Source organism: Felis catus, chromosome B1 (genome assembly GCF_018350175.1).
Source record: "Felis catus isolate Fca126 chromosome B1, F.catus_Fca126_mat1.0, whole genome shotgun sequence".
NCBI classification, from domain to species: Eukaryota; Metazoa; Chordata; class Mammalia; order Carnivora; family Felidae; genus Felis; species Felis catus.
The window spans coordinates 61474552-61489282 of NC_058371.1; the positions used below are offsets into that span (position 1 = coordinate 61474552).

At 31.5% G+C, this 14731-nt stretch overlaps 1 protein-coding gene across 4 annotated transcripts in view; it reads left to right on the forward strand.

Annotated features, from left to right (window-relative positions):
- Positions 1 to 14390, forward strand: part of SPOCK3 (SPARC (osteonectin), cwcv and kazal like domains proteoglycan 3) — a 488708-nt gene extending 474318 nt beyond the window's left edge. For 3 of the 4 annotated variants that reach the window (XM_023252691.2, XM_023252690.2, XM_023252692.2), the window contains 4 exons: positions 1362 to 1583; positions 6220 to 6282; positions 9315 to 9452; positions 12686 to 14390. In XM_023252691.2, the coding sequence (XP_023108459.1) occupies positions 1362 to 1583; positions 6220 to 6282; positions 9315 to 9452; positions 12686 to 12855 (593 nt within the window). In that variant the 3' untranslated portion in view covers positions 12856 to 14390. Of the gene's footprint in view, positions 1 to 1361; positions 1595 to 6219; positions 6283 to 9314; positions 9453 to 12685 lie in introns of those variants that run through there. The other variant, XM_023252693.2, reaches the window with a different exon arrangement.
- The last annotated feature ends 341 nt before the right edge of the window (positions 14391 to 14731 follow it).

Below are 14731 nucleotides of genomic sequence, written 5' to 3' on the forward strand. Positions count from 1 at the left end.
AAAGAGTCACAAATACCTCTTTTTACCTTTGGAAACCCATGGATAGAAAGCATGGTGATTCATGGACAGAAAGCACAATATGTTCTGATACATGAATAGAATAAATTCCAAAAAGGTGTTTAAAATGAGAATTTCTTAAGTCCCAAATCTCCCAGTCAGGACTTATTTAATGTAATACTATTTATCCTAAAAATGCTAAATAGGATTTAAAAACTAAATCCTAAATGTGTATGTCTTTATTTTCAATTACCTGTACACCTTGGAGTATAAAAATTAAATAAAAGGTACATATTAAAATAGATTATGTACAACTAGAACATAAAATTAACTGCAGCGGAGAGAGAATTTCATTCATAAATGGTTAAACTACTCTTCAACCCCTGCTATTGAAGGTTAAACCCTTTGGATATTCAGCTTTCCGAAAGTCTCCACAAGTCCAAATGCATCCTCTTTTTCATGCCAGTTAACTGAGTTATTATTTTACTTTCACTTATAATGAGTGGAAAAGAGCAAATAAAAAAGAAACTGTGTTACCAAAATATCTGTTAAAGATCATTTAAGCCTGACAAAGAATAATTGAAAGTAAATTTTTAAATTATGCTTCAAAACACTGACATTGTATCTGATGCTATTTAGGACATGGAGTGTTAGCAGGGCCTGAAGTTTATCCAGAGAAACCCAAATTTTGATAGATTGTACCTTGGATGCAAACCCATTTCCATTATTTCTCTATACCTGTGTCCATCCAGCTCCCCCCACCATCTCCCATTTCAGCATATTTGCAATTGTAAAAATTGCCTTAAGAAAACCAAAAGACAGAGTACCCGTATAAATCACATGATGGTTATTCTTTCTCTGGACATGTATGACTTATAAAATCGCCATGGTTCCACAAAGATACGGAGCATTAATGAAATTCTTCCTTATTATGTGTTAAATTTTACTTTTGTTAAAATTTTACTTTTTGTAAAATTTCTTTGAATGGGAATGAATTTTATTTCTTTATTAATAGGACATTATTATTCAATAATACATTCATAATGACAACCTATTTATTAAGAAACAGTTTGAAGAATGGTAAATATATCTAACATAATTACAAAAATAAGTGCCATTGAATAATGCCTAATCGTACTAGATGCTTTATATTCTTGTTAATTAATTCTCACAACTGTCCCGAAAGGTAGGTATTACTATCCCCATTTTACGTTGAAATTAATTACCCAAGATGAATTTAAAGCCTTAACGTCTGACTGTTGAGTGGGTGCTCTAACAGGAACCAACTATTATTTTCCTTTATTTTGCTTATTGCTGATGGTGACTTTCAGATTTCGCTAATCATTTTCTGCCTTTGCCTTTAGGATTTGATACCAGTATTTTGCCGATCTGCAAGGATTCGCTTGGCTGGATGTTTAATAGACTTGATACAAACTATGACCTGCTACTGGATCAGTCAGAGCTGGGAAGCATTTACCTTGATAAGAATGAACAGTGTACCAAGGCGTTCTTCAATTCTTGTGACACATACAAGGACAGTTTGATATCGAACAATGAATGGTGCTACTGCTTCCAGAGACAGCAAGGTAAAAGATGAGACACATACTGATGCAGATAGTTGACCTGCATGTCAAATTTTATCTATTTCTTCATGATTAAAAAAAAAAAAGTACATCTTATCCCATTCATTTTAGTAGATATTTTTCTCATTAGAGTGCTTAATAAAAGAGCAAATAAGCAGCATGTTAAACAATATAACTCGGCTAGGGATACAAAACATGCTAAACAAGATGAAAAATAGTAATTAGTATTTTATATTAATGCACTTCATTATAGTTTCCATTATGAACCACCAAGAAGCACAGAGAGATAGGAGAACATAGATATTAAAAGCAATCATTAAAATTAATTTGCTATCTGCTTTGCTCACGGTGTAAAATAAATGGGTTTTTTATCACTATACTGTGGAGTTTTAATGTTCTATTTTGTGATCTTATTAAATGTGCCGAATGAACCACTGCATTCACCATAAAGTTATTTTTTACTCGTTTGATTTTAAAATGTCTTGGCCTTTCAAACTTTTAAAACTAACTTAGCTTCGTACAAATTCACTAGCAAAGAAAGTGTCTCTTGATTCTCTGGAAGAGGCGAGTTTCCTGGGAGAGCTGGTATGATGCTAGTTCCTTAGGCATTCTTCTTTACTGGGAAATGCAATGTAACAGTGAAACCATACTTATATAATCAATCTAATGGCAATTGAAATTAAGTAGGTAACAAAAAAAGATCCAAAACCTCACTTTATGATGAAGTTTGGGGAAACTAAAGAAACAGTGGTGTGTGTAATTTTGAGGCTAATTTTATTTTTATTATTTTATTTTATTTTATTTTAATCCAAGTTAGTTTATATATAGTGTAATAATGGAGTAATTCAGAAGTAGAATTTAGTGATTCATCACTTACCTATAACACCCAGTGTTCATCTCAATAAGTGCCCTCCTCAGTACCCATCACCCATTTAACCCATCCCCCTACTCAACACCCCTCCAGCAACCCTCAATTTGTTCTCTGTATTTAAGTCTCTTACGGTTTGCCTCCCTCTCTGTTTTTTTCTTATTTTTCCATCCTTTCTCCTATGTTCATCTGTTTTGTTTTTTAAATTCCACATATGAGTGAAATCATTTGATACTTGTCCTTCTCTGACTGATTTATTTCACTTAGCGTAATATATTCTAGATCCATCCATGTTTCAGATGTCAAGATTTTATTCTTTTTGATACCTGAGTAATATTCCATTGTATACATTTACCACATCATCTTTCTCCATTCATCACTTGATGGACATTTGGGCTCTTTCCATATTTTGGCTATTGTTGATAGTGCTACTACAAACATTGGGGTGCACATGCCCCTTTGGATCAGCATTTTTGTATCCTTTGGATAAATACCTAGTAGTGTAATTACTGGAACATGGGATAGCTCCATTTTTATTTTTTTGAGGAACCTCCGTTCTGTTTTCCAGAGTGGCTGCACCAGTTTGCATTCCCACTGACAGTGCAAAACTGTTCTCTCCACATCGTCGCCAACATCTGTGGTTTCCTGAGTTGTGAATTTTAGGCATTCTGACTGGTTGATCCTAATTTAAAAAAACAAACAGGGAATTAGTCTAATGTGATACACCTGCTATTGTCACCTTATTTTAATTCTTGACAGCTAAGAGAATGTACAATCTACTTAAAGGTGTATTAATTTTACTCAGCTTTTCATATGAAACACTAATACCTTATGTAGGGACTTCTACTTCCTCAAATACTTTTTAATGTATTAGTAATAGTTTAGTAATTAGGAATGAAATGATTACCCACAAATTGATTAGTAGTGAGTCAACAGCAGGAATTTTAGAGTAGTTTAACTATTTATAAATCACTTTAAACAAAACAGATTTTCTTTATTAAAATATTCCAAACCTTACACCCTCACACATGTACTCTGTTGATTTTATTACTGTATTTCTGCTTTCTAGGTAATTGCACACTTCTAAAATGCTACATGATAGTTTTAATGACTAGTATACATTTAAAGCATTTAAAGAATAGAAAAATCAATGCTGGTAATCCACCATAAAAAGAGATCTGGTCTTTTCTATGATCTTATTTTAGTTAAAATTTTTAGTGTTATGATAGCATGTTTGCAAAAAAAAATTATGAAAAACTCAGTGTTTCTTCTATAGAAATAAATAGTTTTATATTAAAACATTTGTGGATTTTGCAGTAATATTTGTAGAACTGAAAGGTTCCCAAAGAAAAATTTTGCTTTAAATACTTTTCATCTATTAAGCAGTATTCAGCCAAAGTGTTAAAATCTTTATACTCACATGAAGATTTTCTCTGAGATTATTTAATACACGGTAGATATAATTTAATAAATGGTACCTGAGTGGGTGAAAGGATTTATACATCTTCCCCAAAGCTTAGGAGAGTTGGCTAATTATTTTTATTACCTTAATATGCTAGAAAATGTTAGAAAAAGCTCTATCAGGGTAATTGATACTAAGAATAACAATAAGAATTAGTTTATTAAGTAATCTAATGAAAAAGAATAACCATTTATTTAAAAGCATGCTTTCAAATGTTTCACCTTATAAAAGAATGTATTTTTCCTCACTATTCAATAAAACAAAAATTATTATTTACTGTAATTAAAGTAATATGTAATATATTTGGCTATATATTAGAGTAATATATAAAATATAATATATAAATAAGTTTTATATATATAGATATATAGATATATATATATGTAGTATACCCATGTTAAAGACCAGACAGAATTGCCTTACAAATAATAGGAGAAATACTTCAGAATTAAATATGTATAGATGAACAGCTGAATCTTGTACAGTGTACTCGTGAAATCTTAAATTGCTCCTTTATACAAAGTTTGTGGGACTGGTACTCATGTTTATTCAGTGAGGTCACTAATCGAGAGAATCAAATGTATATGGATTTTCAGGCAATGTCATAGCAAACATATACAAATATTATTTTTACTTTGCAATAACTAGTCCATAGTAATTAGAAAAAACGCCTTCAATATGATATTGAAACTTCAGCTCAAAAATTTCCTCTGGCTTCTATTATATTTGGAAGGAGTAAAATTTTAAATGTCCATTCTATAAGCCCATGTTGCATAACTTGATACATTACTCAGTGTTCATCATAAGTGTACTCTTAATCCCCTTCACCTATTTTTCTCATCACCCTCTCCCTCCCCCAGCATGCCCCCACCCTCTGGTAACCATCAGTTTGTTGTCTATAGTTAAGAGTCTGTTTCTTGTATAGTCTCTCTCTCTGTCTTTGAAAAAAATTACTTTTTCTTCACATTAGATTTCCCAAGGAAAAAGACTTGTTTGGCTTATATATATTAAACTATAAAATGTATATTGGGGTGCCTGGTGGCTCATTCAATTAAGCGTCTGACTTTGGCTCAGGTCATGATCTCACAGTTCTGTGCTGACAGCTCAGAGCCTGGAACCTGCTTAGGATTCTGTGTCTCCCTCTCTCTCTGCCCCTCCTCTGCTCTCACTTGTGCTCTCTCTCTCTCTCTCTCAAAAATAATAAATAAACATTAAAAAATTAAATATATACATATATTAATCACTTTGTCTCATTTCCTCATTACACTTTGTTACCTACATGAAAATTTAATAACTGAATATTGTCAAATTCATATAATATTTTTACATTATTTGAATTGATCAATACCCTGCCTTTTCCCTAAAATGTTGTAGTATGGGAAAGTAGGTACTAGTTCCTATTGGCTTTCTGCTTCAATAATTGAAGATGCCTTTTTTTATAGAAGGTTTTTAGAATATGAGCATAAAATACGTTGAACTGTTTGAATATCATAAATTAGAAAATATATTTATTACATAAAATATATGTCATAATATATAATAATAATATAAGCCAAGCTATATTGTGTCCATTTAGAATTTTATATTTATCTGAAAATGTTCTCCTTTAAGTGGTTGAGTTCGAAAAGAAAGGCGATTCTTTATTTCTAAATTTGCTTAATTTTTAAAAGATGGCTTATCAGAAATTATTTTAAAATATGTCCTGTTTCCACACTGCATATATACTTGAAGTATCTGGATAAAACTAAAAAGACCAAAGCCTGTCAGCATTTTTCAGTATCAAAACTTATAATAGTGTGTCTGATATAAGCTGAAAGAGCATTGACTTTTTTTAGAGATTACTTTTTTAATGCAAAGCTATTCCTCAATATCTTACAGCCTGTTTTAAATAAAGGGAAAACATAATCAGTTAATTGTTTTGACACCAGTCAAACAATATTGCTGAGTTGATTGACCGTTTAAAAGTAAACGATAAGAACCATTTTCCATCATATAAGTATTTCATATCATTCTCTGCGTTTTTCTATACAATTTGGTCTGTCTGCGAAAAATCAAGATAATCTAATACCAATAATTAGGAAAGCCTTTCTCTCTCTGTCTCTTCCCCCCTGCCTCTGTTTCTGCCTCCAAGTATGCATATAGATACACATACATTCATCTTATAGGTACATACTCCATAAAAAAGAAATAATACATCATATGTGTCTTTTAAAGCCGTGTAAAGACCAGATGAGGTTTGATATCATAGAAATTATTCTTTTTTTTATTTAACTATAATCCTTGAAGTAACACTTTTAATGTCATTGCAGACCCACCTTGCCAGACGGAGCTCAGCAATATTCAGAAGCGGCAAGGGGTAAAGAAGCTCCTAGGTGAGTAATAGATCATTCTTCTGAAGCCTTTATTGCTTACATAAATAACCCCAGGGAAACAGCAACATAAAATCAATATTAATCCAACAAAGATAGACGACACTAAATTTCAGTAACAAAATTTATGAAGTTTTTGAAAGCCATTAAACTTACTTTTATTATCTTACCTATTGAAAGATATTATGTCTGTTTTATTACCCTAATATAATGTTCATTTTGAAAGTTATTAAGTGAAAAAAGAGATTTAAACAATGCTAAAGTTAAAGGATCAGCAGAAACTTTCATTCTAATTCTGTGGCTAACAATTCAAGAATAATGGTGCACACATGCATATAATAATCTAATACATATAAAATAATCTAATATATTTATATATTCTAATCTATCTATAATAATGTGTAATATTTATATGATCTATATATATTCTAATATATAATCTAATATGCCTACAATAATCTAATATCTAATATATGATATATAATATGTAATATGTAATATATAATATATATGTATTAGTATCTATAATAATCTAACATGTATAAAGTAATATGAGAGAGAGAGATGGGTGAAAGCATGCTGTAGTACCTCAAAGAAACTTGAATAAACTTTCTAGTGTTTTTCATCACCACTTTTTACTAACTTACTTTTAGCAAGTAAATATATGTATTAGATAGATGATAGATAGATAGATAACAAAATTCACCGAAAGTCTTGAAACATCAGAGTGCTTGACTATCAAGAAATTACTAAACTATTATGTGTGATTATTTTGTTTATACTTCTAGACATAAAATTTTAAAATAAACTCTTTTGAATAATTTTAAAGAAATTTTACAAAGATTAGTACATAGTTTACATATGGCCTTTACTCGACCTCCCCCAGAGTTACCATCTTATTATGTACCAAATAACCATTGTCTGTTTGTCAATTCTAAGAAATTAACATTGCTATAATTCTATTAGTTAAAACTTAGACTTTATTTGGATTTTACCAGTTTTTCCACTGATGTCCTTTTTCTGTTTTAGGATCCAATGCAGAATACCACATATGCAATGTTTTTTGTTTTGTCTTTTCCATGTATATTAATGCTCTTGAGTATTTAATAGAACACAATTTTTAATATTTTTGAATATCATTGATTTATTATGTCACGCTATCTTCGTAATTATAATATTGCATGTTTAAATGAGTTTTTTATAAATTACTTGAAAATCCATACTTCAAAATGAAAAGGCTATTTTTTTTTGTAATAAAGCACTTTTAGATATAAAGAATTACTAATGATAAGACTACAATGTGTTATGTTTCTTTTGGCTCTGTTAAAAAATGCATACTACACCACAGCTCAAAAATGAAATAATACAGTCATACATAGGTTTCTTTGTTTCCACAAAACAAAGTTTATCCATGTACAATGGGAAAAGCCATTGAAATTCAACTGAAAAATATTTTAGACTTACCAAAATTCAGAATTTGATTATTCGTAGTTTAAAAAAAATGAAAACATATTTAGTACCTTTTGAAGGAGTAACTTTTATTCTTTTTACATAATGAAAATAGAAATCATTATTAGAGAATGAATGCCCTAAATAGTTCTTTTTTTTGGAAGTATAACAGTACTTACCTGAAAAGTTATCAGTTGTTATATAGAGATAGTGCTCCATAGTGACATTAAAGATAAATTAATGGTTACACTAACTCTACATCATAACACTTTCATGCCAAAGATGTCAAGTTATGATAGCTTTTTAAAAGATGGAGGTAAAAATGTGAAAAAAGTGCTCTAATTTTTGCTGGTCTTAAATCTACAGACGGCGTTTTCAAGTTTTCTATATTGGTAATAATCTGTCTACTTCACTGATAGTCTCATACTCCAAATCTTTCACGTGAATTACAATTTTAAAATTAAACTATTTATTGATCAGAATTTTGAAACTTTATTTAAAGAGGTAATATTATGATCCAGTATGGTTACAAGACTAAGTAAATTGAAAGAATTTCATGTTCTATTGATTTATTCAGCAGTTGCTTCTCTCTCTCTCTCTCTCTCTCTCTCTCTCTCTCTCTCTCACTAGATAACTAGAGTGTGTCTTGTCACTGAGAGAATAGAATAGTCAGGGAAGACAAGAAAATTTTCTAATTTCCTAAGCCTTACTTCGTTGTGTTGGCATAAACATTTAAGAAAGTGAATTCACTTCTAAGTTATCAATTAAACATTTATCATTAGCCATGTGCCAGGTACTATGTTAGATATTATAGATGTGAACATAAATGTCTGTCTTTCCCACTTGATTAAGAGTTGTTAATATAATACTCAAAACAAAGAGAATGCAAAATTCCCAATAGAGAGGATATCACATTATAGTGGTGAAAGCACGTAATAATAAACCACACACACACACACACACACACACACACACACACACACCATGTTATAAGAAGCATATGAGAAATCTTCCAGTTTAAGAGAGGGGTGCATATTAGGGGTCACATTTAAGTCAAGTATTAAAATGTAAGAGGGAGGGAAGGAAGGAGGGAGGGATTCCAGATGAGAAACAGATAAATACAGAGATGAAGCAGTAGTGAATTTGGGCAAAACAGTTTGATGTGGAAAAAGCTTGGAATATATGAAGGAAAATTTGGAGGAAAGAAAATAGAAAGTAGGCAGTGATGATGGTAGGGGGTCTGGTGTGCCATTCTAAGTGGTCTGGATGATGTAATACACACGGCATTACCCAGGTTCTAATTCTGTATTATACCTGTGAGAACAGAGTACCCTTTGCAGAATGAGAAGGAGTAATAATAAATTTGCTTAACAAAAGAAACATAAAGTAGTTCATTATGTAAATAGCCTGCCCCATGACAGCAGTAACCTTACCTATTTTGTTCTACATATATCACTAGTTCACAGCCTGGAGGAGGAACTCCATGTGTGTATATCTTGAGTGAATTAATGCATAGGTGCTGACCATCAAATAGAAACACAACTTATTTATAATTGTGCGTGTGTGTGTGTGTGTGTGTTTCACAGGACAGTACATCCCCCTCTGTGATGAAGATGGTTACTACAAGCCAGCACAGTGCCATGGCAGTGTTGGACAGTGCTGGTGTGTTGACAGATATGGAAATGAAGTAATGGGATCCAGAACAAATGGTGTTGCAGATTGTGGTAAGAATAAGAATTACTTATTTAATAATTTCTCAAGCACAAGATGAGTTCTTAAGAATCTCATTAATTTGCCCAAGCATTTAAGGAGGACATACTCTATGCAAAAATGTAGAATATATTGGGGAGGGAGGGGTGACAAAAAGGGTCACTCCTAGCATATGAAAACTTTGTGTAAATAATAAATAGAATGCATTACTTAAGTATTTGAAGGGAGAAGAATTAAAAGGTGAGTTCCTTTTACTACTTCATATACAGAAATGTTAAATACCTCCTGTTTTCCTCTCAAGTACAGCATATTCTTGTCATCCACTCTATTCCAAGTTTGCTAACTCCAGTGTGTGCCTTGTCCCCATATGGAAACCTTTTGTCTGCATAAGGTTTTGGAGAAATTGACCTAGGGAGTATGTGGGCTCATTCACAAAAGAAAAGCTAACGTGTTTGAAGGAAAGGTCCACAAATTGCAGCTATAAGAGCATATATCCTTATATTTGGGTAGGAAAAATATAGTTTAAATGTTTTAAAGGTAATTATAATTAATATATATAATTATATATATATAATTAATATTCTCATTCTTTTCATGAAGGTGACTTTTTTATGTGTAAATCTAAAAATAATATTAGAGTTAAGTTGCACATCATGCACATGTATTTTAAACTTTTAAATGTGGTATCTTTTTGCCTCATAAATTTTTTTTAGAATGAAAGTTTCAAATGAGTATTTTTGTTTGTATGAAGAGTTTTCATTACAAAACTCATTTAGCTATACACACACACACACACACACACACACACACAAACACACAAACACAACATGCACACTCCCATGTTCATGCACACATATATACTAGGAATTAATGGATTGTATCTCAATATGCATGGCCAAAAATGAAAATAAAGTACTTGGTCAATCTTGTATTTTAGATAATGTCTAGTTGTCTCTTTTAAGTGGTATTTATTTATTTTCTTTCCAGATTTATTTAAATTCAAATTACTTTAGTTTCAGGAGTAGAATTTAGTGATTCATCACTTACATATAACATTCTTCCCAACAACTGCACTCCTTAATGCCCATCACCCATTTAGCCCATCTCTCTCATCCACCTCCCCTCCAACAACCCTGTTTGTTCTCTCTAGCTAAGAGTTTCTTATGGATTGCCTCCCTCTCTGTTTTTATCTTATTTTATCTTTCTTTCCCCTCCCCTATGTTCCTCTGTTTTGATTCTTAAATGCCATATATGAGTGAAATCATATGGTACTTGTCCTTCTCTGACGGGTTTATTTTGCTTTGCATAATACATTCTGGTTCCATCCACGACACTGCAAATGGCAAGATTTCATTCTTTTTGGTAGCTGAGTAATATTCCATTGTATGTACATACACATACATATATATGCACATACATATACATATACACATATATGCCACTTCTTTATCCATTTGTCAGTCAATGGACATTTGAGCTCTTCCCGTAACTTGGTTATTGTTGATAATGCTGCTACTTTATGCAATTTTTAAACTGATAGACCGTGATCATTTAAAAAATATAAATGGTAAACTATATAAAGGTAATGACATCTAGTGCTTAAGTGCCTCTTCTGCATGTATTTATCCCATAATATTTTTGATAGCTTGGTTTTAGTTTTCTAGCCAACATTATTAGAATTAAGTGAGATAAAGTAGTATTAAGTAGATGCCTAACATACCTTTAACATGTAAAGAGCATATCTTTGTAATATGTAGTTTAAAATGGCTGCATTATTAATTACACCAATTGTCAGTGATGCCAATTATCAGTGATGAAAATAAAAATTATATGGGGATGAATTCAATGAGTGAACAAAGAAACTGTTTTGAGAACATGACTTCTGAGTTTTCTTAGCATCTTGAAATTATTAACAAGAGACATTGTGTAGGAGGATATAAATAACATTATCTTCACATAAGATATGAATTTTAATGTGTTGTATTATAAAATCAATTTATAAACAATGGATTACATTAGTAAGATTTGTTTTAATTAGCTACCTCAAAATTTTAAGACTAAAATATTTAAAAAGGTAGAAAACAAATGCACACTAACATAGGGTTGAAAAATAAACATTATGAGATATATGTACAATTTGGTCTCTATAAATAGTAATGAATAAATCCAAATATTTTTTAAAGTACTGACTACTTATGTTAGTTTTCTGTTGCCATTGTAACAAATTTCCATGAATTTATTTATTTTTTAACATTTGTTTATTTTGAGAGACAAAGAGAGACAGAGCATGAGCGGGGGAGGGTCAGAGACAGAGGAAGACACAGAATCTGATGCAGGCTCCAGGATCCAAGTTGTCAGCATGGAGCCCGATGTAGGGCTCACACCCATGACCATGAACTCATGACCTAAGCTGAAGTAGTACGCTTAACCAACTGAGCCACCCAGGTGCCCCAACACATTTCCATAAATTTAGTGGCTTAAACTACACAAATGTATTATCTTAACAGTTTTGTGTGTCCAAAGTCCAACGTTGGCCTTCTTGAACTAAACATCTGAGGGTCATCAGTGCTGCATACCTTCTAGAGGATCTAGGGGACAATCTGTTTCCTTGCCTTTTTCACCTTCTGTAGTCTGCTCATATTTTTTAGCTCATGGACCCTTTCCTCCGAGTTCAAAGCTAGCAACGTTGCCTCTCTCTTACTATTCTCCCTAGTCACAACTCCCTCCGACTCAATATGGAAAGGTTCTTTGATTTTAAGGATGCGGGCAATCATCTGAGCCTATCTGAATAATCCAGCATAATCTCCCCATCTCCAGGTCCTTAACTTAATCAGATCTGCAAAGTCGCTTTTTTTTACCATTTAAAGTCACATTCACAGGTTTTAGCGATTAGGAGGTGAAGGCCTTAAAGGAGCAATTATTTTGCCTACCACACTAATTGGAGAAATTTAAAATTCTTCGTAAAATTCAAAGTTTGACATGAGCCTCTATAAAAACTGGGCTGAGATCAATATTACTGAACTGGAAACCTTGCATATCAGATCTCCTTACTGATTCAGCTTTTTAGGACACAAATTTCAACAAATGATAGAGCGTGGATTTTTCCTTACCTTTGTTAAATAAGTTAAAGGTCAAAGTAAAATTGTACTAATTTGCTTAATTTTCATCAGAACTTTATGTATCTCAGGAAATTATCCCATTACTCAATCAAATGACATTAATAATAATGTTTACTTTTTTCCCTAAGCTATTGATTTTGAGATCTCTGGAGATTTTGCAAGTGGAGATTTCCATGAATGGACTGACGATGAAGATGATGAAGACGATATTATGAATGATGAAGATGAAATTGAAGATGATGATGAAGACGAAGGGGATGACGATGATGATGGTGATGACCATGATGGGTACATCTGATTAACGAGAGCTGAGACCTATAAATTCTACATTTCTATTATTTACAAAGTGATAACCTATTGAGAATTATCTTCTTGCCCTAAAACAAAAGGATTCTAAAACTCACATATATTTTGTATAATTATTTCAAATATTGCAGCTAATGTCATAGGACTTTATGTTTAAATAAGAATCATTTATCTTGAGTTTTTATATGCCTTAGAGAAAAAGAAAATGCATATGGAGTCTAGCCAGAGGGGAAAAAACATTAGGAAGAGCTACTGATATAAACAAATTTTCATAAGAACCAACTATGTCAATCTCCCACAAGCAAAACAACAACCAGGACTTGAGGTTGTATATGTTATTTTTCTGAGAGATATTCTAAGTTAAATTTACAATAACTTATTAGTGGCCTGGGTCCCAAGTATTTTATAAAACTAAGCATGACCTTAATTGCTATTCCAAGGTAGCATCTTCCTAGATTTACATTGAGTGAGGGGATACCGACGGGTAAGAAAAACGGTAACAAGTGTAGAGTCCTCCATTGTGTTTTCATTAATAGTGATGTTTTCAATGATGAAATTATTCTGGATATGCTAGGATATTTTACAAAATGGCAAGTACGGAAAACCATGGATTCTGAAAGTTAAAAACTTCGTTGTCCTTTCTAATTTTTATTTTAAGTTGGATAGCATTCTCATGTAGACTTTTTTTATATTCTAAAACAGCATGATTTCTTTACCTTTCTCGATTTCTTTATCTTTCTGACCAGCGATTTAGGGTGCAGAATTTAAAGTAGGAAGACAAAAGGAAAGATTAATTTAAACTACATTTTCACAAAAGGTTTGTCATTTGCCTCAATGTCAAATTTAAAAGTCTTAATTCTTATTTTATTTCTTATTCAGATAAAATTTTGCATTTAATCCTAGAATTATGCCATTTTTATTACTAGTGTCGCAACTTAGAGACCGTATTGTATGGTGCCTTGCAAAATAGAAATAGAAAGGTTTTAGCATGCATACCAATATAGGATATTAGGCAATATATAAGCACACCTAATTAACAAATTAATACCAGTAAAGGTACTGCTGCTGGAATGAAGAAAATGGAAAATGTTTCTTTCTTTTTTTCTATTGTTACATAATTGCCATGTGGACTTGTTTATGATTATTGTGTAGAGTAGCATTTAAGATTTAACTGTAACAAAAATTACTTTAATTGCTGTATTTAAGTTAGCATGTTAATTAATTGTGTAGACATTTTGGCAAACCATCACTTTTAAGTATATCAGACCTATGGTTTTGTGCCCATAATACAAATGGAAAAACCTATTGAATTTTATGCATTGGTATCATAATTTAAGCAGTGGGTCAACTTTTCTCCCAATATACAATTCATCGAAGGTAAAATTGGTGAATTATTTCCATTTGATTTATACACACTAAAAAAGAAACTTTAATGTTGATTTTATGTAATATTTAAAGTACAATGCATTTTCTTTTTTACTGTTTATGTATAGTTTGCAAAATAAAGAATCTTGTAACCAAATTAAACCGTTTCTGAATGATTTTCTGGGTTATAGATAGCACAATGGATTCTTAATGTTTTCATTGATTTTTTAAAAATGAACACATCGCAAACTAGCTAGGAAAGTTTTTTGAAAATTTTGAATTTCAAAATCAGAATCCTTGGCATCTTGGATATTCGTTTCCTGCATACATTAACAATTATTTTTATTTGTTGATTTGTTTTGTTTATTTCATTTGTCAGAGAATTCCGAAGTAGATCATTTTTTTTGTTGATGGTGTTATTTTTAAACCCATTTTTGTGATAGCATATTTAAAATACTAAGCTAAATTTCTATAGCAACAGCAATTTTGAAGAGTGATAGATT